This window comes from Acinonyx jubatus, chromosome C1, assembly GCF_027475565.1.
Source record: "Acinonyx jubatus isolate Ajub_Pintada_27869175 chromosome C1, VMU_Ajub_asm_v1.0, whole genome shotgun sequence".
Taxonomy (NCBI): domain Eukaryota; kingdom Metazoa; phylum Chordata; class Mammalia; order Carnivora; family Felidae; genus Acinonyx; species Acinonyx jubatus.
This window is the reverse complement of record NC_069381.1, coordinates 103,061,918-103,088,663: the sequence shown is the minus strand read 5'-3', so window position 1 is coordinate 103,088,663 and position 26,746 is coordinate 103,061,918. Positions and strand designations below refer to the sequence as shown.

The following is a 26,746-nucleotide window of genomic DNA, read 5'->3' as shown; positions in this document are numbered from 1 at the left end:
ATTATATGAAGCATGAAGGACCCTGGAATTTCTTATCTGCTAACTTAAGCCAAAAATTGATTGGTTTGGTGGTGGCTGGTGTGGAGGTTCACTGAGTCATTTAATCATTTACTCATCAGGCATTTACTGACTGCCTACAATATTGTAGGTGCTGTGCTAAGTGTTGGGGCTACAAATATGAATAAAACACGCCCCTGCACTCATGGATCTCTTGTACTACTGGAATCGTACAAGAGAGAATACTTTGTATTTTGCCCTCTCTCAAAAAATTCGGTGTCACCAAGTTAGTGACCTACTGGCTTTATGACCCACAAATCATTGCTGTTTATTTGCCTTAATATTTCTAAGGAATGCAGAAAATCAGGATCTGATCATACCACTGAACAAGCTGTGTCCTGGGGTAAGGGGCGTTTGAAGAAAAAGTATCTGAGTCACCCTTAGACTTCAGGTTGTTTAGGAGAAGATGTTTCTGAAGAGAGTCACCCGAGTCACGTTTTACCTTTGAGAATTCTACTTTTGGCCTTCCCCAAAAAAGCAAGAGATTGGTGGGTGTGGTAGGACAGGTGTGTTACATTTACTGTAGGAACAAGCCGTCTTCTCCAGAGAACTAAACCTGTCTACTGTGGCCAAATTTGGTTAGAGATTGTTCTTCACTTTGTTATTGCTTCCGCAGCTGGGACTGCCAACTTCAGAGGAATGTGGATTGGTGCCAGGCTATCAGGTCAGGGACAGAATTTCTGCCAAAGTCAAGTCTGAAAGAGGAGATCTTTTTCAGGTGAACTTATTTGGTTCATTTGTCCTGGGTGGAGAAAGGCATGTTTCCTGGGTTCATGAAGTCAATGGACAAAAATGAACTCTGTGTACCTTTGGGATCTCTACTCTGCTTTGTGTAATAGCTTATTGTTTCATTTTGAGTAGTTTTAGCTGTCAGTTTGCTCCTTCCGTGTCCACAGCCAGGCTCAGAACACTAGTCAGCTCTAAAGTTATTCAGTGTATAGTATTCATTCAGCAAATATTTACTGAGGGCCTGTATGCCAGGCACTGTGCCAAGTGATACATGATGAGGATACATTAGTGAACAAGACACACAAGCACTCAGCTTTTAAGAAACTTAAATATTAGAGGAGGAGACTAGACAGCAATGAATTAAAATAATTTCAGGGTATAGCAAATGCCAGGAAGGAAATAAACAAGGTGGGGAGTTCTTCAGGGTGGGTAGTCTGCTGTTTCCTTCTATTAGTTTGGGTAAGCAAACTGATGGAGGGAAATGGAATACTCTAGAAAGACAGAAGAAAAGCATTGAGAGTGACATTAAGTTTTGTGATTAATTTAGTAGTTAAGAAATTAATGGGGAATCAGGAAAGTAAATGTTGCTCTTCATAATAAATTCAACTGAAATGAATGAGGCAGGATAGTTTCCCCATTTGGTTAGGAAGCTGCGGAAATTGGGCTGTGATCATCCTGTCTCAGTGTAATTTGAGCCTTATGTGTTTATTTCCTCCTCAGGTGGAGGGCTGAGTTTTGATCTATGTCCACCCTATCTCAGCTGCCTGAAAGTACTTAATGATCACATGACCCTGGACATGGATGCTGTCCTGTCGGATTTTGTCCGTTCCACAGGTGCAGAGCCTGGGCTGGCCCGAGATCTCCTGGAAGGTAAGGAGTCATGAGGGGAGCATGAGAAGAAAGTAAAAGACTATAGTGGGGGCGCCTGGGTGGTTCAGTCAGTTAAGCGTCCAACTTTGGCTCAGGTCATGATCTCGAGGTTTGTGAGTTCGAGCCCTGAGTCTCTGTGCTGACAGCTCGGAGCCTGGAGCCTGCCCTCCCCTGCTCACACACTCTCTCTCTCTCTTTCAAAAATAAACATAAAAAAATAAAACATAAATGAATAAAAGGCTATTGTTAGGATGACTTGGAACAGTTTAAAGTGATCCGAAAGGTACTTTGTGTATGGCAGGCCTTAAATTTAAGTTGCTTCTGATGACTTTGTGTATGACTCACCATAATTTTAAAATGCAAAATCCCCTTTTTACCTTGAATTTTGGGGGTGGCTTTCTCCACTGTCAATTTGTGCTATGGTAATGCAAGTGAAATTTTATATTAGTCCACTAAGAGCGTAATTCTAGATCTGTAAGGTTTCCTCTTTATAAAAATGACTTTTGGGTTTTTGTATTTGGAATCATCCGTGGTTTTGTTTCTTTTCTTCCCTAATTTGTATAGATGGTTCTTTGTAGAGTGAATTAAGTTAATGTTTTCATTTTGCTGCCTTCGTTTACTTATATCTGTATATACCCATAAATGTGAACATTCTAGACTTTAAGATCCTCAAAGCTTGGAATCATGTCAGTAGGATCCTTTGCTTAGAGTCATAATTAACAGATGTTTTTTGACGATGGAAGTATATAATGATACAAATGGGTAAGCCTGTGGAGGAAGGGGCAGGTTAGGTTGTTAGCCTTAGCAAGGTGTGACAATTTGACATTTGCTTCTACCTGTTAATTAGGAGATGGAAGGTCTGGGTTTAAACTCCAGTATGCTAATTCAGGATGACTCTGCCCTTGACTGGCATTTTCAGTTTTATCTCCTGCCACCTTCTTATGTTTCAGCCTGGCCCCACTTGTCACCTTTCCCTGGTCACATTGTTTTTGAAGTCTGCAGTGTCTCTTCCTCCTTTGTTCTCCCCAAATTCTCCTCATCCTCCAGGATTCAGCTCAAAGGCTTCCTCTTCCTTTTGTAACATGTGTTGAATGCTGTACGCATTCAATATGTGTGAGGTACTTGGGATAAGATTATTTTATTCTTAAAGTCACTCTGCATTATAGGTTTTATTATCCCACTTTACAGTTTTAAAAACTGAGGTTCAGAGAAGTTAAGGAGGATCTGAACTCAGACAATATGGTTTCAGAGGCTGGCTCTTCACAATTATGTTACAAGTAATATTGATGTAATCCCCCCCCCCCCCCCGCACTCTCGCTTACTCGCGTGTGCACACACACACGCGCGCACACACACACTTCTGTGTTATGAAGGAAAAGTTGAGGGGGTAGTATGGAAGTATAAGAGAGAAACCTAATTTAGATGTAGGATACAGAAAGGCCTTTCTGAGAAAGTGACATTTGAGCTGAACCCGGAAGAGCGCGTGAGGGTAGCAAGACAAAGGGATGGACAAGAGAGTGTCGATACAGAAGCTTACGCAAGGACCCCAAGGTGAAAGAGAGTTTGGCACGAGGTAGGAGGAGTGGAGCAAGAGTGGTAGGAAATGAGTAGAGAGGCAGGAAGCAGAATACGGGGGCCTTTGTAGACTGTGGTAAGAAGTTTCCATTTTATTCTGTGTTCATTGGGAAGCTGGTGAAGCGTTGTAGTCAGGGGAGTGACATGATTGGATTTGAGCTTTGGGTGAAGGCTATAGAATGGATCGGAAGATGGCCAGAGAAGTGGTCGACCCAGTTAAGTCTGTTGCCACAGTTGAGGTGGGAGATGATAGTGGTGCTGTGGTGGCAGTAGAGAGAGAAGTGGATGGATTTAAGATAGGATTTCGAAGGGAAATCAAAGGGCCTGATCTTCATTTTTCCCCCTGCCTTTGTCTTTCTCTCTTGCTTTTTCTTTAAAAGCTAGCTTTGGTTGTAGTGTAAGGAAAAGATTTGAGAGGGGAGATATTAGCAGAAGAGAGACTAACTGAGCCCCTCCCAAAGACCAGGGGATGATCGTGAGACGTGCATGGGACAGTGACAATAGAGATGGGCAAGAAAGAACAGATTTTGAGAGATGTGTCATGAGCGCAAACATTGACTAGGTAATGAGGGAAGAGGAGTCGGGTTTGAGTAGTGAGGAGCTGAAGACGAGGCCAGTTTCTGGCCTGGAGGGCTTGTGATGCCATTACAGATTTGGGGAATATAGAAGAAGGAGACAAGCAAGTCTTAGGAAGGAGGATGATGAAGGGGGGCGCCTTCGGTTGGTGGCTCAGTCAGTTGAGCATCTCACTTTGGCTCAGGTCACGATCTCGCGGTTGATGAATTCGAGCCCTGCCTCGGGCTCTGGGCTGACAGCTCAGAGCCTGGAGCTTGCTTAGGATTCTGTATCTCCTTCTCTCTCTGCCCCTCCCCTGCTCATGCTCTGTCTCAAAAATAAATAAATGCTTAAAAAATAAATTAAAAAAAAAAGAGGAGGAGGATGGACATTCAGTTTTGGACAAGCTGATTGTTAGGAGGATCTGATTTTAAGGAGTCTACCACAGAGTTGGAAATGCAGAGTCAGTGTTCAGTACGGTGTTCTGTATTTCCAACTGTGTGGTAGACCTTCATTCGTTCGTTTGAGTCAGGAAAAAAGTCCTCATTCTTCAACAAATATATATTGAATACCTACTATGTGCCAGGTTCTAGGTGCTTGAATAAAACAAAACTGGCCTTATATTATAGCAGGAAACACAGTCAATAAATAATAAACATGATAACCAAGTCATTGGAAAGTATGTTATAAGGTGTGAAATGCTATGGAAAATGATAAGGGAAATGGTGAGATAGGTTATGATTTTTACTTGGGTAGTCAAGGCAGGCCTAATTAAGAATGTGACATTTGAACAAATACTAGAAGGAGATGAGGAGTTGTCTATGTAGAAAAAATTGAGGAAAGAGCCTTCTAGGCAGTGGGGATAGTTGGTGGAAAGTCTAAAGGTGGGAGCAGTCTTAGCTGTTTGTAGGAACGGCACAGAGGCCAGTATGACTGACGCAGTGTGAGCAAAGGGAGTTGGAAGAAATAGTGAATGTAATGGTTCAGAAGTAAATTCATTAGGCATTAATGATTCATGCAGCTTAACTGGAGAATTATAATATCAAGACATCACAGCAACAGCAATAAATACATATATAAAGCTTTCTGTGTACCAGGGCTTTTAATTCATTTATCTTCATAACAGCCCTGCATGGAATCATCTCCATTTTCATAGTCAGGGAAATTGAAGCACAGAGAAAAACCTGGAAAAGTAGGCCAGGTCATAGAGGCGCCTGGGTGGCTCAGTCGGCTGAGCGTCCGACTTCGGCTCAGGTCATGATCTCAATGGTTTGGGGGTTTGAGCCCCACGTTGGGCTCTGTGCTGACAGCTCAGAGCCTGGAGCCTGCTTCGGATTCTTTGTCTCCTTCTCTTTCTGCCCCTCCCCCACTCACACTGTGTCTCACTCTGTCTCCCAAAAATAAATAAATGTAAAAAAAAAAAAAAAAAAAAAGTAGGCCAGGTCATAGAAAGCCTTGAATGTCCGACACAGGAGTCTAGAATTTATTCTGTAGGCAGTGGCAAGAAATTCGCGATTTTGATTGTGGAACTGAAATGATCAGAATTGTGCTTTAAGACGCCTGGGTGGCTCAGTCGTTAAGCATCTGACTTTGGCTCAGGTCATGATCTCATGGTTCGTGAGTTCAAATCCCACATTGGATGAGCTCGTGCCCCACATCGCGTGAGCTCGAGCCCCGCTTCAGGTGAACATGAGCCCACTTTAGGTAAAAAAAACCCACGAGCCCCCACTGCAGGTGTGCCCTGGTTCATTCTCTCTCTCTCTCTCTCTCTCTCTCTCTCTCTCTCTCTGTCTCTCTCTCACTCTCCCCCCCCCACCCCACACCCACCCTTTGCTCACTTGTGCCCTCTCTCTCAACAACAAAAAAAGAACTGTGCTTTAAAAAGATTAATCTCATGTGATACTTTAGAGTGGATTGATGGGACACTGGGTGATAGGAATTGAATTAAGTGGGTAGCAGATGGAATAGAAGAGAAAAAAGTGTGAACGATTATGTCTTAATGTGATTTATTGAGTAATACAACTGGAGAAGGCAGCAGAAAAATCTATTATGACAAATCTACCATTTAGGGTCTTTTCTTCAGTAGAGTAGTGATTCTTAAATTTAGGGGCAGTTAACAATTCCTTTTGGTAAGCTGATGACAGCTGTCAGCTCCTTCTATAGAAGAATGCACATACACAGTTTCAGATGGTCTAGGACGTCCTAGAGCATGTCTAGGCTAAGAACTCTCTGGATCTCAGAACTAAGAGACCTGGGCTTTCGTCGTACTTGTCCCTGGTGCAAACTAGCTCATTCTTTCTTTAGGCTTCCTCTGTGTTAGCTGTCAAACAAGGTCACTCACTAGGTCTGCGTGGGCCCTTTCAGTCCAGAGACAAAGTGTCAGTGCTCACAGAGCTGACTTAGCAAATAGACAACAAGTAAATAAATAAATTGTGATACCGCACAGTGAAGTGTTAATGAAGAAAATTAAAGCAGGGTAAGGATTGGGAGAATGATGGACACGCTCATGAGATCATGCTTGCTAGTTTTGAGAAGGTGGTTTGAGTGATCGTTCTAGGTCTTTCCTCAATCTCCCTGTACTCTGAGCACCCAGTTCCCTTTTTGCTTTGTCTCCTGCCAGGAAAGAATTGGGACGTGAGTGCCGCCCTCAGTGATTTTGAACAGCTACGTCAAGTTCGTGCTGGGAACCTGCCGCCACCCTTTAGTGAAGGGAGTGGTGGCTCCAGGACCCCTGAAAAAGGGTTTTCTGATAGAGAGTCTGCCCGCCCTCCCCGGCCCACCCTACAGCGGCAGGATGACATCGTTCAAGGTACTGGGGTAACTGAGGGGGTGTTTCTGTAGATGGAATAGAAAGGAAGAGAGGGGACTGCTGAATGGAGTCATCCTTTGGAAATGACCCTATTCCTCCTCTGCCAAACTAAGGTGGCCTCAGTGTGTCTTGGTGCATTATGGGGATTACGCTGTATGAAGGTACCGCACTGTCTCACTGCATCTTGAATATTACTCTGTAGTAAGGCCCTTTGCAGATACTGGGAGAGAACTAGAGGAAGGAGAACAATCTAGTTGTTGTGATAAGGTACATAAAGGTAAAATTCAAAGGATTATGGCCATTTACCTCTTTGGTTAATATTTGTCAGTGTCTATCAAAATTTAAAAATGCATGCGTACTCTGACTCAATTTGATTTCTAGAAATTTATCATATATGTGTATGTGCATGTGGGCGTATATATATGTCCTTTAAATAAATATATACATGCATACATAAATAGACACACACACATATGTAGCATAAAGCTTGGAAATGAAAGCTTGAAAAAAAAAGGACAAGTTAAAGCTTGAAAACAGCCTTTAATGTCCATTAAATAAATTAAAATCTTCTATGTTGTGGAGTACTCGTTAGCCATTGGAAAGAATTAAGTAGAACTTGATGTGCTGTTTTCGAAGCATCTCTAAAATCTACTGAGAGAGGTAAGATGTAGTAGAGTTATATGGTGTGTTCTTGTTAGTGTTTTTTAAAATGATTTTAAAAGCTGTATGTGCTTCTGTGTGCATAAAAAAATTCTAAAAGGATCCAAAAGTTTGCTTCGGGGGAAGGGATCAGAAATTTTGAATATGAGGGAGATTTCTTTGTAATACTTTGCACCTATTGATGGTATTTTGATTTTTTACCATGGGCTTATGGTACTTTTTATTTTTTTATTTTATTTATTTTTATTTTTATTTTTTGGTACTTTTTAAATACTTGAAAAAAATGGTTTAAAAAAGAACATCACTATGAAATAACTTTAGACAACTCTTGATTGACTTTGTGTGTCATCTCTGGCAAGTATTGTATTAAGAACTACTTCCCAACATAATTTTTAGCGATTTTAATAATCTTGATATAACTCAAGCCATGCAAAGGAATTGTAACATGACACTGAGCAGATTGTGATCACAGGATATCTGCTGGGGAATTGTAAGTGCCATGTAATTGAAACAAATGAAATGATTGGGGGCACTGTCTATGTTATTGTCTTTCTCTGTGGCATGTTAAGTGAGAATGACTGTACCTCTACAGTTCTGATAAATATGAGTATCGAGAAAAGTTGTAATAAATAATGTAAGTAAATGATATTGATGGTAGATGAGAAAGTTCCCTGGTGATTTATCATTAATTTTCTATAATGGAAATGCTTTCCTATGTTCTCCAAACAGTGAGAATTATCAGAGTGATTATTTGATTCAGTCTAGCCAAACGAAAGCCCCACTTCCCTTATTTCCTCTTTTTCCTACCAGTGACCAAGTTGCCAACTGAATGAGTCCCTATTATGTTGGGAAATGGAATTGAAAGAAGATAGAATCATGGGGAGAAGTTCAGGCAAATTCTCTTAAAAAGGGTAGAAAGAGGAATATATATTTGGTGCTAATATAAGTGCTTGCAAAAATACTACTTTCTAGATTTCTCCATTTGTATTTGGCTTGAGAAAAAGGGTTGGGAAATGTGGCAGCCAGTTAGATTCAGAGTTAGCCCCTGTGTGCTAGAAGAGGTAACCCTTGTCAAGAGGTAACTATCACCATGTGAGTGGAAAGTTCTCTGGGCTGTGTATGTTCTAAGGTAACTCCATTTCTCATTGCAGAAAAACGCCTGTCTAGGGGCATCTCCCACGCCAGCTCCAGCATTGTTTCCCTGGCCCGATCCCATGTCTCCTCCAATGGTGGGGGTGGGGGGAGCAGTGAGCACCCCCTGGAAATGCCCATCTGTGCCTTCCAGCTTCCAGATCTCACTGTGTACAACGAAGACTTCCGCAGCTTCATAGAGAGAGACCTTATTGAACAGTCCATGTTGGTTGCCTTGGAACAGGCAGGTCAGTGAGTGCTTCTTTTCCCAGGCCCTTCCCTCTGCTTTCCACCTGGAGGCAGCCACGTGGAGGGGCTGGCCTTGACCAATAGCTTCCAGTCTAAGTGTGGGATCTGACTGCAGTCAGAGTCAGGAATCAGTCAGATAAACATGCACTGAGCTAGGTGCTTCTTCTCAGGACACATATTAGACACTTTCCTCTGGAAATTTCCTGTTTGATGGAAGGGAAACCAGATATACACATGAAAGGCCCAGTAATCAATGCCTAAAAATCCAGACATGGGGAGAAAAATACAAATGAATTACAGTTGGCTCTGGAACTCCTTGTGACCAGAAAGACCCAAACTATAGATGATGTACGATGGTGATTAATTTAGAAGTTCCATTTGTTTACATGAACCTTTCCCAAAAGATTTATTTGCCTTTACAATTGTGTTTGTCTTAAATTATTGTTAAAATTAGTTAATATGATGGGTTGGGGCTGCTGGGAATTCTGGGAAAAGCTAGTCAGGTATTAAAAAACTCCCTTGGAAGAAAGACTGGGGCTAGGAAGTAGGGGCATGGGTAAGAAGCTTTCATTTTTCATTCGGTAACTGTGTGCATCTATTTATACTTTTTTAAAAAGTTAGCATGTTATCTGGCTTAGTGACATTATAGGCCAATTTTTCTTTCTGTAGACTTTTCGGTAATTCAGGAAAACTTTTAAGCATGATTCATAAAATATTGTCCTCATATGAATAATGGGTTGGCAATTGTGGATGACTGTACAGGACTGAGACTCATTTTCTTAGGTGTTTCATGTACTTTGCTTGTTGCTCATGTTTTTAAAGTCATACCACATACAAGCTGACAACGCTGACTGTCACGTATGCAGATGATACTTACATGACACTTGGACTACATGCTTTGGTTTTTCTTTTACTGATGTTGGGTTTGTGCTGAGATTCACCGGCACAATATTCCCTGGTCTCCGGCGCAGAGTGAAGGAATCAGAGCCAGACCAAGTAGCCAACACAGATTTCAACCTGTGACTTTGGCCTCCTATCTAACGCAGAGTTGCTCAATCTTAGCACTGTTGACATTTAGGACCAGATAATTCTTTGTTGTTTGAGCTGCCTGGTACATTATATTACGTTTAGCAATCTCCCTGGCATCTACCCACTAGATGCCAGTAGCATCCCCCCTACCAATTGTGACAACCAAAAATATTTCCAGATACTGCCAAATGTCCCTTGGGTATTGATGAGATCAGTGGTCCCCGTGTAACAACTGCTGATCTAACCAATCATGCTCTCCAGCTTCTGATGGACTAGGTGTAAGTGACGAAGGTATAAAGACAAACAGAGATGATTTTATTCTGGGTAGGCTTCCTACCCAAGTTTGAGTGGAGGCAAGTTGGGAGTTGTTTGAGGGCAAGGGGGTGGGAAGGATAATCTGCTCCTCTCCTTTTCCTCCTTTTTCTGTAGGGCGTTTGAACTGGTGGGTGAGTGTGGACCCTACCTGCCAGAGGCTGCTTCCTTTGGCAACTACTGGGGATGGAAACTGCCTTCTCCATGCAGCCTCCCTAGGTGAGTCTTGAAGATGGTGTTCCATACCCTCCGAAAGCAATAGAATTAAATCTCATGTGCAGGACTTGATCCAGCTAACCTTGATCTTAGGCAGAAGTAATGATACAGTGCGTGTGTACGTGCTCGTGTACGCGCTCGTGTGTGTGCACATGCACATGGGCATGCGGGACGGGATGGAGGAGAGCTCTGCCCTGGATTTTCAGCCTTGTTCAGAGGACATATGGAGAAGCCAGGACTTAGCATGGGTCCCGCTCCAAGAGCTGCCCCCCAGAAGTAGTGAGCAGCAAGCATACAAGCGCTATAGAGCTATGTGTGGATATCATTCTACTTAATGCTTACTCTTCTGGTATATAAAAAAGATGTGTTTTCATCGGTTTCTGGGATATTTGCTTACTTTAATTGTACAACTTATTTATAATTCAATGTCTTTTGCCTTAGATCTTTAAAAAGTCTTCATTTTCCAACCATCCCTCCAGCTTTGATGCTGATGGCCATGTGCCAGACCTGTCTTATCTGCTGCCACCCTGTATTTTAGTTTGTTAGACTTACGTCAGGAATAAGGGGCTTTCTATCAGGAGTTTGTAGGACGTGGTATATTCCCCCACTGTTAAGTTCTTGAAGTTCCTGAACCTCCAGAGTGGGAACATCTTTTCTTTCATGATTAAGTCGCTCTCCCCTATGTCACAGTGGGTTCTTTGAACCTGGCCTTCAGCCTGATTTCCTTCATGCTAGGGTATGTGCATCATAATTAATAAGTGGTGTGAAGTCATGGTAAAGTGTCCTACTGATATGTTTCCTTGCCACAGGCATGTGGGGTTTCCATGATCGGGACTTGATGTTGCGTAAAGCTTTGTACGCACTGATGGAGAAAGGAGCTGAGAAGGAAGCATTAAAACGGCGCTGGAGGTGGCAGCAAACACAGCAGAATAAGGAGGTGAAGGAGTTTGGGTGGGAGCACCTTACTCCCCAGAGTTAGCTACACAAAATGCTCTGTGCTTCCCAGTAGGCAATGTCTTCTGGGGTTTAATCAGTTGGCGCTCCTCTTGTAATCCTGGAAATTATAGAAAATGCAGACGATGCCATAGGGCCGATGCCTGCCTGATACAGTCATGAGAACTAGTGTGGGGAAGCCGAGACCTATAGAGGAGGTAGCTAATGTTGTGCTTCTCATCGGGTAGGTGCTCAGGAAGCCTTCAGTAGCAGTCTTTTGCAAAATAAGATAATGACAAGTCCACAGGATTTTTGTATTGTTTTGGGTTTTTTGGCCTCTAATAAGGCTAGACCAATTTTTAAGGACTTCTGTGTTTTCAATCCTTATAAAAATGTAAATGCTTAAAAATGTTGTTGGCTGTATGTACTATTTGCTTTTCATGTACTCTGTTTGAAAATCTTAAAAACATGCCTGTTAAATTGAGTTTTAATTGTACTTTTCAGGGGTTCAGCAGATGTTGAGACTGCTTTTGTATAAGAAAGTAACAATGGACTGTTTGTATTTTCTGTGTACTTTCCATCCCCATAACAGGGGTTGGGCAAACTATGGCCTATGGGACAAATCCCACCCACGGTTTTATAAAACAAAAAAAAGAAAAAGAAAAATTTATTGGAACACAGCCCTGCCCATTCATTTCTGTGTGTTTGTTTATGTTAAGTGCTTTCCTCATGTAGACTAGAACAGCAGCAGAATAGAGTAGTTGCATATGGCTCGCAAAGCCTAAAAGATTGACTGGCAGTTATGACAGAACAATGAAAGAGTTTGCCGACCCCTCACTTTAATATAATAATGATTCTGTACATTTCCATAAAGATAACAGGTCTCCCTCTTTCCTTTTCCTCTGGTTTTCTCTGTCTTCTGTGTTTATCTCATGCTCTTTGTGTGTCTTTTTTTTTTTTTTTTTTTTTGCCATTTTTATGGCTGGGTGCTCTGGCCTAAATATGGGATTGTCTTTTCAGAAACTTTCCTTTTTCTTTCCATCTTCTTTCTTGTCACCTTTTATTGCTGTGTCATAACTGGCCATTGTATAGTACTAAGAGGTTTTGTTTTGTTTTTTTTTTAGTTATTAGAATTTTATGTCCTGAAGATTAAAATATGTAGGTAGAATGTGTCATGTTTCTTTCTTAAAAACAAAGAACCGTCGTTAAAATTAGGATAGTATTAAGATCAGAGTGCTGTCTTTGATCACCCAGTCTTCCCCAGAGGATTCCTGAGGGGAAATAGATGCACAGGGGTGAGGCCAAGTGGACGGCCCTCTTCACTACCACCAAATCCCACGCTCCCTGGTTAGCTGACACGGACCTCGTGGAGAGCTCCTTTGGCCTGAGCCAGAACCGGTCTCGAGTTGGCCTTCTTCACCACTGACTTCACTCCATACCTGAACCTTACATTTGCCTACTCCAGAGTCCAGAAAAGGCCAGACTAGAGCATTTAGCTATTAAGTAAAAGTTCGATACTGAAAATGTGGCCTAGAAAAGTGTTTTAGTTGAGACCATTTAAAGTATTATACAGCATCTTGGACGTGGGAATGGAGGGAGGTGTGAAGGACTGGGGGGTAATCAGGACCAAATACCACACAAACTAAATTGGTTTTGATTTATCAGGGCTTCTTGTTTTGTGTTGAAATTGGTGTCAACCAATTCAGTGAGGATGGGGTGCCTGACTGGCTCAGTCAGTAGAACATGTGGCTCTTGATCTCAGGGCTGTGAGTTTAGCCCCACGTCGAGTGTAGAGATTGTTTAAATAAATAGACTTAAAAAAAGAAAAAATCAAACAAACCAGTAAGTACATTCTCAGGCTAGAAGGGTACACCATCTAGTGGCTGTGTGTATAAAAACAGGAAGCTGAAATAGGTGAGAGGAAGACGGAGAGTGACCAGAGCACCCAGTATATATTGCCTGTGCATTGTTCTTTTTATTTTTAATAGAAAACTTTGTTACAGAATTTTACAAACAGAAAATAGCTTTGTCACTTTTTTGTTATTAAGATTAAATGTGCTTATAACAGCTCTTTAATTCTAAAATTTGTTCCTCATGCCCTTCATGTTTCCAATGTGATTCTTTCTACTCTGTCAATGTGCGTTTAAGCAGTATAAACTCATGTAAATATTAGCGTAAGCCAAATACAATTAACAACATAGACTCATCTCCCAAATTATCATGTATACTCTAAAGCCAAATGATATTTTTAAATTATTTGTATCACTTCTCCCATTCCTTTGCTAAAAATTATAGTTTCATTCAGCATGCATTTCTCGATTACTGATCACATCATAGGCACTAGCATGTTGCCTAAAATGTGCTCCTGGCCCGTAAGAGTAGTAGTAGGAGACCGAAATGTAAATACATAATTGCACCAAGGTAACAGGTTATGGTTTCTGTGATGAAGTCTATATAGCAGTTGAGGAGGGAGACCACAAAGGCAGGAGTGGATCTACCCGGAAGATTTAGGAAAGGCTACAGAGAAGAAAATACTTGAATTCTGTCCTGACAGTGGAGAAACTGTTCACCAGGTGGCAGGGAGTAGGCTGCTCCAGACTGAAGGAACAAGCTAGACGAAGGCTCAAGCACAAAGTAACACAGTGCATTCAAGGAATTACAGATAATTAAATGATGCCTTCGAGAGGTGGGTAGGGGCCAGGAAGTGGACTTTGTATGCTATGCTTATGGAGTTTGAGCTATATCTAGTAGGTAATGATGGTTCTGAAAAGAATTTGTGACAGGATGCAAACATCAGATTTTAATTTTGGAAAAATCTTTCTGTTAGCATTGTAGGAGGTGGATGAGAAGAATGCAGACTAGAGTAGTGATACCATTTAAGGGTCCATCACAGTAGTTCATGCTTTATAATTGTTGACTAAGGAATCTAGGTGTGGAGTGGGTACAAGGAGGGGAGTCTTTGGTACCCTCCCTGGCTTCTAGCTTGGGTGTTTGGCTGTTACTCTGTGCTCTTCACTAAGGCAGGAATACAGGAGGAAGAGTGTGGTGTTGGAAGAGGTAGGAGTTCAGTTTTGACTCCATAGAATTTGAGATAGTCACGGGCAGGTAGCCATCTTCAGTAGGCAGCTGGATATGAATATAGAAATTAAGACGAAGTCTGGACTGGAGGGGACATTTTAGAGTCCTGAGCATATAGATGGCAGTAGATGAGATTATGGCAGTAGAAGAAATCACCCAGAAGGGAGCAAGGCTGCTGATATTGTTGACACAACACCAATATTGCTAGGGTGGACAGAGTTGAGAGAGACAGGAGAAAGTAGTATTGTGGAAGCTAAAGGAAAAGGAAGTTTAACAAGGAGTTGAAATCTGTGTGAAGGCTGAGAAAGATGAGAACCAAAGAATCCACTGAATTTGGGAATTAGAAGGTCATTATCCTTTGCCAGAGTTGGTTAGGTGAAGTCATGTAAATGGGGTAAGGGGTGTAGGCTGAGGAAAGAAACAGAAGCTAGACCACAATGGGCTGGAAAAGAGTGGAAGAAGAAGAAGGGTGAGAGAGAGCCGAAACTTCTGTGGATCTTGACTAGGAAAGGAAGAAGAGTTGTGACTTTGTAGTACACATTATAAGCCAAGGCCAAGAGAATAGGCAGTGGGACAGTGTGACTGAGTTGAACAGCTACTGCCTTGAGAACCTAGCCTCTAATTGCTTCATCTCTCCTGCCTGTCTTTCACACAGTCAGGGCTGGTTTACACAGAGGATGAGTGGCAGAAGGAATGGAATGAGCTGATCAAGCTTGCCTCGAGTGAACCCCGCATGCATCTAGGTACCAACGGAGCCAACTGTGGTGGGTAAGTATGGCTAAGTGGGGGAGTAGAAAATAATCTTTACTGAGTCCTCAGTGTCCAAAGAACTTGAGGCTAAGAGGATTGTTAGAAGGAAAGAGAGGGGCCATTGCAAGGGCAAAGAAGGGTGTAACAGCATGGTATGTTCTAGGAACTACAAGCAGTTTGGCGTTGCCAGAATACAGAGTATGTAGTATAGAGTGATAGACTAGGCTGGGTAACCACAGTTTCATGTGCTATGCTGAGGTTTCTGTTGTGCCATGTTAAGGAATTAAAACCATATCCTATCCAGATGTTGAGAAACTTCAGGACAGACAACTCTCTTTCCTCAATAAATACATTGCAAGGAAAATAGAAAGGGAAAGGGAACCTAAGTTTAAAGACACTTAGACAAATCAACTAGTGGGAACCTATGGACATTTATGACAGTTGGGGAAATGTAAACAATGTCTACATGTTTGATTATTGTTAAAATTTTGAAATGTGATATTTATGGTTATGTGGTTGTTTTTAAATGTCTTTTATTTTTTAGAGATAGAAACTGGAAATTTTATGGATGAAATGATATGTCTAGGATTTGATTCAAAATAATCTGGTGGGGTGGGGGTGTGGGTGGGAGTTAACAGGGAAATAGATCAAGGTCTAAGTGAACACAACCTTGACCATGTGTTTTATAATTGTTGAAGCTGGGTGATGGACACATGAAAGTCTAGGTGTAATATTCTTTCTAGTTGTGAATGTTTAAAATTTTGAAATTTTCTGAAACACAAAGTTAAAAATGATAACCTAGCCAAACTTTATTGTGCATAAGAATAATCTGGGAGACTTGTTAAAATGTAGATTTGGGAGGGGCGCCTGGGTGGGTGACTCAGTCGGTTAAGCATCCAACTTTGGCTCAGGTCATGATCTCACGGTTTGTGGGTTCGAGCCCTGCGTCGGGCTCTGTGCTGACAGCTCAGAGCCTGGAACCTGCTTCAGATTCTGTGTCTTCCCCTCCCTCTGCCCCTCCCCTGCTCATGCTGTGTCTCTCTCTGTCTCTCAATAATAAATAAACGTTAAAAATTTTTTTTAAATGCAGATTTGGGGACCTTCACTCTAAGGAAGTCCAGTTGAGTTGGACTGAGCTCAGGCCCAGAAATCTGCATCTATCCCAAGCACCCAGTGTTGAATAACATTGCTTCAGGGGGCAGGAAGCCACTGTATTGTGTGCATGCGAGTGACGGGAGCCAAAGTCGTGTATTTGAACATACTGCCAGCAGAGTGGGTGGAGAAGTGGAGGGCAGTGAGACTGGGTACAGTTGTGGGAATCCAGGAGAGAGGGCCATGGGTGTGACTAAGCAGTGGACTGCAGACAGGCCAGAGGAGGTAGATACAAGAGACACGGAAGGGATGGAATTGGTCAAGCCCGGTGATTAACTGAAGATTAAAGGGTAAATATTTCCCAGATTTCTGATTAGGCTACTAGTAGATGGTGAAGTGAGATACTGTTCTTCACGGAATGGACCTTGGAAGAGGAATTTTTGTTTCTTTTGTTTGTGTAGGACATGATGCATATGGTATGTGGGTGGTTGTAGTGGGTAGAGCGGAACTACACAGCTGTATACTGAGCTATAGCGTAAAGCGAATTGGGGAAGGCTGTTGAACAAGATTGGTTTTAGCAGAGGGATTACCTCCAGATTCCTAATACAACTTTAACTTTAGGGCCTTCAGATCTCTTTTCTTGGATTTCCCCATCTGTGAAATGGGGTTAGAAACAGCCATGGTAGCATAACATAATCAGGTATGTCCGTGGCAGCCTTAAGAATGAGAAAACCAGGAAAGGACATTCCTCTTTTTTGTCTTTGCACAACTGATCTTCAAGGGCGTCTTGTTGTGTTTTCTTCCCCTTCCACTCCACAATCTCCTCTCCTGTAACTCTAGGGTGGAGAGCTCAGAGGAGCCCGTGTATGAGAGCCTAGAAGAATTCCATGTCTTTGTCCTTGCTCACGTACTTAGGAGGCCCATAGTTGTTGTGGCCGACACCATGCTGAGGGACTCTGGTGGGGAAGGTGAGTCAGTCCTCATGCCCTGAGCACCTTCTGTTTGCAGAGCCTTGGCTGAGCACTGGGAGGAGGGAAGGAAGGGGCTACGTAGACCCCTGGGGAGAAGCAAGGTATACATGAGAACAGTGCAAAACTCTCAAGAGATTAAGAGCAAAGTGGTTGGGATTAATTGATGAGGCTTCTTAGGAAAGAATGATGAACAAGGGGTTAGAATTAATGAAAGGGGGGCACTCACTTGGTAGAGTGGGTGTGGGGATTACCCTGTAGGCAGGAACACATCCTGAATAACAATCTTTGTGGTTTGCTGCAGCATTTGCCCCTATTCCCTTTGGGGGAATCTATCTGCCTTTGGAGGTCCCAGCCAGCCAGTGTCACCGCTCCCCTCTGGTGCTCGCCTATGATCAGGCCCACTTTTCTGCACTTGTGTCCATGGAGCAGAAGGAGACCGCCAAGGAACAAGGTGCTGAATGCAGTGTTAGTGTCTGTGGTGTCTTTTGGTGCTTTCTTCTCACTTGGAGAAACTGAAATGGGAGAGAATGTAGCAGGAAAGAATTAAGTGACACGCAAACCCAGACCACGCACATTGATACAGTTTTACTAAGCTAAAGATAAACCGGGGTTTTTAAATTAAAAATAAATACTGTTTTTAAGAACAGCTTTGGGGAGAACACAGTAACCTGCCTGTATTTACTGCTCCCCATTCTGGAGTAAAGAGTGAATGTATTAAGGACACAGAACCTTCCAAGTGATGCTTTGCTGTATTTGCCTTATTCCTCGAACCCACATTAACTGGCAAGAACATCGTGAGTGTTCCTTGACTGACTGCTGGGGAGTCATGGAGATTAGTGGCCTAAATTGTGTGCTGGCTCGTAAGGGGAAACCAGTCTGTTCATTTTTAATGCCTGGGGATTTCACTTGTGAAACCTGAGAAGCGAGCTCATTAGAGACCTGTGATACAATTCAGCCTCCTTTTTAATGAAGTTCGTTTGTGTTCAGTTGCCTTCCTCTCTCCTCAAGAAGACTCCTTGATGACATGTTTCTTCCTCCCCAGCTGTGATCCCACTCACGGATTCGGAGCATAAGCTGCTGCCCTTGCACTTTGCTGTGGACCCTGGAAAGGGCTGGGAGTGGGGCAGAGATGACAGTGACAACGTCCGATTGGCCAGGTAAGGCAGGCCCACCTGCTAGGTGGCTGCAGTCTCTTCCACAAAAAGCGTCCATTTCCCTGGGAATTTCTCCTCAGCCCACAGGGAAGACAGTTACATCTTGACTCCAGCGTTTTGGGGAAGATGGAAAAGTGGGGGACGTGTTGGGCACCAGGAATCTTGCAACATGCAGCTTGCCTTGTCTTCCCACGAAAGAGATGGGAATCTGGGATCTCAACTTGGTCTTTCCTTATACTATGAAGGGTGTTCTGCTGTTACACCCCACAGTCTCCCAAACAGTGATCAGAAAATCAAGATTATCAAATCATGGGGCGCCTGGGCAGCTCAGTCAGTTAAGCGTCTGACTTCGGTTCAGCTCATGATCTCGCGGTTTTTGAATTCCAACACCGCATCGGGATCTGTGCTGACAGCTCAGAGCCTGGAGCCTGCTCCGGATTCTGTGTCTCCCTCTCTCTGCTCCTCCCCCGATCGCACTCTCTCTCTCAAAAATAAACATTAAAAAAAAAAAAATCAAATCACACTTTTTTCCTAGCCCAAGTGAGAGGGTGTTTATTTATTTATTTTAAAAAAAATTTAGGTTATTTATTTTGAGAGAGCGAGAGAGAGAGAGCGTGCCTGCGCCTAGGTGTGGGAGGGGCAAGAGAGAGAGGGAGAGAGAATTACAAGCGGGCCCTATGCCACGAAGAGCTGGATGCGGGGCTTGATCTCATGAACCATGAGATCATGACCTGAGCTGAAATCAAGAGTCAGATGCTTAACCGACTTAGCCACCCAGGCACCCCTATTTTAAAAAAAAAATTTTAAGATTGATTATTTATTTATTTATTTATGAGAGTGAGTGAGTGAGTGAGTGAGTGAATGGGAGAGGGACACAGAGAGGTAGAGAGAGAAACCCAAGCAGCCTCCTCACTGCCAGTGCAGAGGCTAACTTGGGGCCCAAACCCATGAACCATGAGATCATGACCTGAGCTGAAATCAAGAGTTGGACACTCAGCTGACTCAGCCACCCAGACGCCCCTAAAGATTTTACCCTTTAAGTGATCTCTACACCTAACACAGGGCTCAAACTTACAAGAGTCGCAGGCTGTACTGACTGAGCTAGCCAGGTGCCCCATGAGAGGGGTTTTTAAATAATTGGCCAAAGTGGTTTGCTCTGGATTGTTGCCTTTCTGGAATTTAAATAGCCAGAAAGATTTGTTCTCCCTGCCTGTCACCCTCCCCCAAGCCCTCCAGTGGGTTTAGTCTTCTACCTGAGCCCTCCACAGCTTCCAGGGAACAGTGTATGAATATAAAAGTTCTGCCCTTCCCTCTGACACAGTGTTTCCTTCTTTGGGTTCCCTGACCCTGGGGATCCAATTGAGAAGGTTTGATTTAAAAATTCAGAGTTTATGGCTTTTAAAGTATGTTCTCACCTACCTATCAAAAAGTCTCTCTTAATATTTATACTAGCAGCAGTAATAATGGCTACTGTTTAGTATTTCCTGTATTCCAGACATTATCCTGGGTCCTTTCCAAATACTGTTTTAATCTTCATAACAACCCTACAGGGTAGATGTTATCTACACCCATTATCAACCCCAACTGAGTTTTAGGGAGGGTGAAGTGGCTTGCCTCCGGGCCATAGAAACACTAATTGGTGGACCTAGAATTCAAACCCAACCTCATCAGAGTCCCAAGCCCTGTAGCCCTCTCCCATCCTATCTCCCAGCTGGCTCATACTGCTTTGCCTTTTAAAGGTCACAGTATGTTTTTAATTCTTTTTCTCCATCTCACAGTGTAATCCTGTCCCTAGAGGTCAAATTGCACCTGCTGCATGGCTACATGAATGTGAAGTGGATCCCAGTGTCCTCTGATGCACAGGTGAGGACTTCTGCGCCCTCATTTGCAATGAAGGGAAGCCAAGGAGACCTGGTGGTGGTCTCCTTCTGAATCCCTTCCGAATGGTAGCTTGTAATTCAAGGTTAGGAATAACTGGGTAAGTTCCAAAAGACACTTTTTCCTGCCTTTCTATCTGTTAGTGCCCTCTGTTTTCCATAGCTCCTCTCCAGCCAAGCTCTACTTTGTGATACTAAAACACATTCTTCAAGAAAAGTTTCCTAGATACTTTGGTCAACTTGAGATGGTCATTACTTTGTCCCAAGCCTTGTATATATAGACCTCTGTGGTGGTGGGTACAAGAGGAGACAGAATAGCTTAAGAGATCTCAATCCAGGAGGTTCGGAGGCTGTCATCATTATGCATAGAGCAGGAACACAGGAGCAAAGGCAAACTGATGGACTCCAGTGCTGAATGTCTAAAAGTTGGAGGGATGCAGAATGGTCAGACCTGGCTATGGTTAGTCAAGACTTCGTTGAGATTACCTCTGGGCAGAATCTGGTATAGAGAAATTTATAACAAAGGACACACTCTAGTGTCTATGGATATTCTTCCTCCTTACCCAGAGGCCGTGTATTGTGTTAGTTGCTCATTGCTGCAGAAGAGCCTCAGGCTTCACTTTGACATCTCCTTATTATAGGAGGGAGTCAAATTGCGGGGGCGAGGTAAAAGTTAGCTAGTAGACACATCGCTCCCTGGTCCATGGGAGAGCTGACTGGAGCTGAGAAAGGACAGTGCCCTCCTAGGTAATCCCTCGCCTGCCATGACAGCAGTCCTTCTCTGAAAGTAGGCAGGCTCTCCAGGGATGGGGTTTATAGGGGGGTTAGCAGCCCTTTTCCACCTGGCTAATGCCTGTAGCAACGCTGCAGCGAGCCCCATGAGCCAGAGGTATGAGCTAGGGTCCCCGGGGACTTCCCTCAACCAGACCAATGGGACAACCATAACACTGCTCTAATTTCCCTTCAGGCTCCTCTGGCCCAACCTGAGTCCCCCACAGCCTCAGCTGGAGATGAGCCCCGGTCCACTCCTGAGTCTGGGGAATCAGACAAAGAGTCCGTCGGCAGCAGTTCCACGAGCAATGAGGGCAGCAAGCGGAAAGAGAAGGCAAAACGAGGTCGAGAGAAAGACAAGAAGAGAGCAGACTCCGTGGCTAACAAACTGGGCAGCTTTGGCAAAACCTTGGGCAGCAAGCTCAAGAAGAACATGGGCGGCCTGATGCACAGCAAGGGTTCTAAGCCCGGAGGGATGGGAGCAGGGGCGGGGGTAAGCAGCGGCACTGAGACACTGGAGAAGAAGAAGAAGAACTCCCTGAAGAGCTGGAAGGGGGGCAAGGAGGAGGCAGCTGGGGACGGGCCTGTGTCTGAGAAGCCCACGGCGGAGTCTGTCGGTAACGGAGGGAGCAAGTATAGCCAGGAGGTGATGCAAAGCCTGAGCATCATGAGGATTGCAATGCAAGGGGAGGGGAAGTTTATTTTTGTTGGAACCCTGAAGATGGGTCACCGCCATCAGTATCAGGAGGAAATGATCCAGCGCTACCTTTCTGATGCTGAAGAGCGATTCCTGGCAGAGCAGAAGCAGAAGGAAGCAGAGAGGAAGCTCCTGAATGGAGGGCTAGGCGGCGGGCCTCCTCCAGCCAAAAAGCCAGAGCCAGATGGTGGGGAGGAGTTGCTGACTGCCCCTCCAGCAGAGTCCAAGGCGATGGCATTCTCTGCTGGCTACCCCGGGGGCTTTACTGTCCCTCGGTCTACAGGGGCTGGGGTCCACTGCCAGGAGCCCCGGCGGCAGCTGGCAGGGGGTCCTTGTGGGGGAGGCCTACCACCATATGCCACCTTCCCCAGACAGTGCCCTCCAGGGCGACCCTACCCCCATCAGGACTGCATCCCTTCTCTGGAGCCAGGCAGTCACTCCAAGGATGGCGGTCACAGGGGTGCGTTGTTACCACTCCCCTTCCGCGTGGCTGATTCCTATAGCAACGGCTACAGAGAGCCCCCGGAGCCAGATGGATGGGCTGGAGGTCCCCGGGGGCTGCCTCCGGCCCAGACCAAATGCAAACAACCGAACTGCAGCTTCTATGGACACCCGGAGACAAACAACTTCTGCTCCTGCTGTTACAGGGAAGAACTGAGGAGGAGGGAGCGGGAACCCGGTGGGGAGCTGCTGGTGCACAGGTTCTGAGTGGGGGAACCTTGGAGGGCAAGGGGGCTAAACAAAGAGAGTTAAGCTCCACTAATTGGCTCATCAAGACCCAGCCCCCATGCAAATGGGGCAAATGCAGTAACGTTGGTGGGAGCCTGGCTGGAAACTTTGAAGTGGGTGCGCGCTGGAGAGCTGCCATGCTGGCAAGAGCAGGGCAGGGCCAGACGGTGCCTGGAGGGCTCCACTGGTCCTTTGCCAATCTTGATGGGACTGAGGAAGTATGGGGTGGGGCGGGGAGATGCTGATTCTGTCTCATAACTGCTTGGGTACACCCCAGGACCTAAGGGAAAGAGGGGAAGGTTTAGTGTGTGGGAGTGGGGAGGTGGGCAGAAGTGGGGGGGGGAGCAGGCAAAGGAGGTTCTCAGTCAATAAAAGAAAAAACAGACCAAAGTCCTTGTAGGTTGGAAAAAAGCACATGACGGTGGAGTTGGGAGTGTGGAGGGAAACTGGGAAATTAGATAAATTTGCTATTGGTTTGAATTAAGGTAGGAATTAGGGTTGGATAAATTCTTCCTCCTGAAGGATCTGGAAAGACTAGGCAGTAATGTGTGCTCACAGGTGCTTATTAGGAGGGGGTTAGTTGAAATTGGTTTGTTGAGATGGGAAAGGGAAGAACTTAAAAGGGGAATCCTTTTCCTCTCGAGTTTTATTTCCTTCTAAACAGTCTTGCTGATCGCCCTCTATCTTTTCCTCATCCTTTTTGAGGGCTGAGCCTCAGCTAAGTTAAGATTGTGATTTTTTTTTTAAACGACTTTAATTTTATTTAAATAAAAAAAGTTCCCTCTGGGGAAGGGAGGAGTGACAAGAAGAGCAGCTGTGTGGGCTGAATCTTCTCCAGGCAGCGGGTGCACAGGTGATCCTTTTGTAACTACTTAGCAATAACCACACAGTGAGGTTTGAGTGCACCCCGGGAAGGGTGGGAGCAGGACAGACCTCTGGCCGGACTGTTTTAAACAAAACCAAAAACCTAAATAGAACACTACCATCCTCTGCTGCTGCATTTCTGTAGAAGGCAACTTATTTTGACTTTTTTGTTTTTAAGGAAAAGAAAAAGACCCCAGTGAACAAAAACGTTTTAAAAAAGTGGTTGTTTTTGGTTTTATTTTTTCCTATTTAAGTGATTCTTTCTCCTTCCTCTCTACTTTTGGAGAATGAACTTACCATCCCGGCTTCTTTTGTTAAGCCATAGCTGACCTTAATCTGTGGTTAGTTTATTAAAATAATTAAAAAAATACTTTGTAAGAAGACATATTTTTGATAATAGGATTGATGTTAAAACGCGGGGGTAGGGGTTAGGGGCAATTTATAAAAAAGGTAGTTAGAGAAATATATTTTAGTGAACTGTAACCACAGATCACAGATTCCTCCCAATGAGCTGATATGTTCTTTGGGTTTTCCCCCTTCCCCTGACTCAACCCTTTTCCCCAGGGGGTGGAGTGGGCCTATGGACACAGAAGGGGAAGCCCCTTTGCATTTTGCACAAAGCACAAATCTGGCCAGCCTTCACTCTGGCCAGCACCATTTCTAAGAGCTTTAAACTGGAGAACCTATCCTGGGCCAATTTTCCTTTTTCTTTCTTTTTTTTTCTGGGGGAAAAAAATCAACTATGCAATTGTATACACTCCTGGGTGCATACGAAGAAGGGGAATAAGTGTACTTAAGTGTCCAGAGTGTTAATTGGGGCTATTTTTCTGTACGTGGATTTCTCTTTTGAGATATGTACTCCTAACCCATCTCATGGACTGTAATCCCCACATTTGCTCTAAACCGGACGAGGGCTGGATGTGTGTGTTGGAGACCTGTAATTGCCATATGTTGCTTCTGCCCCATCAGGAAAGTTGTCATCCCACCATACCCCTCGGTAACAAAGCCCATCAAGACCATCCTCTTCATTGGAACTGCTCACAATTTAGCAAGGTTACTCTCTCCTCAGCAAACTTGAAGGTCACTTATTTTTTAAATCTGATGTCTGTTGATTTAATAATTTCCTATAGCTATTAATACTTAGGCTTTTATTTGAAAATAGGATGGTTTTAAAGAAGCAATGAGGTCAAAGGAGATAGGTTCCAAAGGAGGGGATGTATATATTTCTGGGCAGGGCTGGGACTAGTAGGAGATGAGCGCTTCCCTTGGGTACAAAATGTAAGGGGTATTGAAAAACTCAGTAATTAAGACGAATACTGTTTTAACACAGTGTTTCAAAAATAATGCAAAAATATCCATAATGAATAAAATACCAAAATCTTGAAGACAGAATCCAACGGGACTGAGATTAGGGTGAGGGAAATAAGCTGAATTGAGCAGGTTGAATCCTATCTTTAAAATTTTGATACTTAGTGGATTTGATATTGTGGATTTTTTACGTTGGTCTTGATTTTCAAAAAATACTGCACTAAGATAGTAGGTTGGTTTATTGAGTTTTGGGGCACCCTTTAAATTCTGTGCCCAAAGTGAGTGCCTTGCTCACCTCACTCCGTCTCTGGGGTTAGAACAACACTGGTGAGACTACCACCTCGTGAAACACTGTCCCCTGAGGGCACCCGAACAACAGGTGGCTCCAGCTCACACCTTGCACACTCACCCTGCTTTCCCATAGGTGCCGTCTACCGCATAGGATTCTGGCCTGGATCAATAAAAGTGGAAACAGACCAGGGGTTTTCCCAGAGAATAAAACCAGGAAAGTTTTGATTCTCCACTGGACTGCTGTGTTTGGGTTTGATTTGTTATTAGATTCTAGTTAATACTTTTGTTTTTAAAAACTGAGGACAAATGAACAAAAACAGAAACTTTGTGTCATGTTTGTTTTTGTTTTGATTTATAAACTAACCAATCTGATTCCTTTTGGCCTCTTTTCAAATAAAAACCATGGAAATTCTGGGGGTGGCCTAGGGGTGAGTATGGTAAAACAGGGCTTTATTTAGGCCCTATGGCTTTTTATTCAGAAATAAATTATTTTTGTTTAATTTGGGAAGGTAACTATTTATTGAGGCATTAAAAAAAATTCTCCATTCTAAGGATGAGGGACCCTGAGTCCATGGATGTTTTTCTATAGGGATGAGTAGACTGTTTTTGCTTTATTCTTTGAGGGGGTTGTGTGGGATGGAGGGTGAAGGAATAATGCCTGGGGAATGAAAACAGACTCTGGTTGGTTTGTGGTATTTTGGGAAGATGAGGGGGTGGGGGAGAGGTAGGCCCATGCAATTACTGTGCTCAGGAGAAGGGAGGAGAGGGGTCCGTGACGTTGGCCCAAAATGAGCAAGAATTCCTTGGTTAAGGAAGGGTACGTGGGTGAAGGGGGAGGCAGATCCCGTAACCCTCGCTGAGGGATGGTATCTCTCAGGCTTAAATAAGTGCACTTAGTTCCTTTAATCCAGGGCACGGGGGGTGTCTACTGAGGTTTTTATTGGAGAAGGGAAATACTTAGGGTTATTTTTCCCCTTTGAAGACAGCGCTACCCCTCCACCCTACGTTCTCCACCCCAGCCCTGATGCAGCAAGTATACTATAGGATAGGCCTCCAGATTCCTACCTTAACCTGCGCTCATTTTGTTGACAGTTAAAAAATTTAATCAAAAGTTTTTCCCTCATACAGGATTCTATCAACAAAATAAAAACATTATATAAAAACATTTTTTTAAAGATTCAATCTCTTCATGGAGTGGGGATGGTGTTAAACTCGGTGCTGTACAGAGCCCTCTCCTGTTGGCTCAGTTTCTTAAGAGAAACTAAAGCTCACAGACCAATAAAACAAAAATCAGCCATGACTTCGTATTATGCACTTGGGAGGTGACACCTAGGCAGGAAAAATGGAGCTGGTTCTGAATGATCTCTGAGAACCTAGCTTTTGCCATTCTTGCTCCTTTCTAAACAACCACACATCTAAGGTTCGTCCCATTTCATCTTTCCCATTAGAGATTCTAAGATGATTGTCCCTGTGTTCCTTGGACACCAGTTACTCTGGACTTTGTGTCCTCTTCTTTCTCCAGGCAGTCAGTGCCCCAGACACACGTGAGAAGACAATTAGAAGCCCCTTCCTGGCCTGCAGAATCACCTGCACCCCAGATTTTTCCAATTTCTTCCCCCTCTCCCCCCAAGGCCCTTCAACTGCAGATTCAGTGACTTGTCCAGGCACTCTTGTCCCTCTCACTTTGTGGATACCCAGCCTGCAAATCGCAGGGTGTTTTGCCCCTGTACTTAAGTTGAGTAATGAAATACTTCTTATGACGTAGTCCCTCACGTAGACTTTCTCCAAGCCACCGCCCTTCCCTGGCTACGTGGGTAAGGGGCGGTGGAAAAGGGGAACGGAAGCCGGCTGACGCTGGCCGAGGGTAACGTGCAGAGCGGTGGGGGGTGGGGAGGACCTTGGCCTCTTTCTGTGCTCTTAACTGGATCTGTGACTCATCTTGTGAGTCACTCAGCTCCACCTCCCTCCTCCAGCTGCCCCTCCCAGCAGCCTTCTCTCTTGGCACAAACCTGCAGCTAGACCAGGATTCTGAAAATGGA

General features: G+C 44.0%; 1 protein-coding gene across 2 annotated transcripts in view; it reads left to right on the top strand.

Moving 5' to 3' along the window:
- OTUD7B (OTU deubiquitinase 7B) overlaps positions 1-25,215 on the top strand; it is a 54,153-nt gene extending 28,938 nt beyond the window's left edge. Inside the window, exons 1-12 of one of the 2 annotated variants that reach the window (XM_053214733.1) lie at positions 674-775; positions 1,507-1,656; positions 6,407-6,595; positions 8,407-8,634; positions 10,094-10,195; positions 11,002-11,129; positions 14,859-14,971; positions 16,886-17,013; positions 17,318-17,467; positions 18,059-18,173; positions 19,949-20,033; positions 21,015-25,215. In XM_053214733.1, the coding sequence (XP_053070708.1) occupies positions 1,572-1,656; positions 6,407-6,595; positions 8,407-8,634; positions 10,094-10,195; positions 11,002-11,129; positions 14,859-14,971; positions 16,886-17,013; positions 17,318-17,467; positions 18,059-18,173; positions 19,949-20,033; positions 21,015-22,223 (2,532 nt within the window). In that variant the 5' untranslated portion in view covers positions 674-775; positions 1,507-1,571 and the 3' untranslated portion in view covers positions 22,224-25,215. Of the gene's footprint in view, positions 1-673; positions 776-1,506; positions 1,657-6,406; positions 6,596-8,406; positions 8,635-10,093; positions 10,196-11,001; positions 11,130-14,858; positions 14,972-16,885; positions 17,014-17,317; positions 17,468-18,058; positions 18,174-19,948; positions 20,034-21,014 lie in introns of those variants that run through there. The other variant, XM_027056297.2, reaches the window with a different exon arrangement.
- Positions 25,216-26,746: the final 1,531 nt, after the last annotated feature.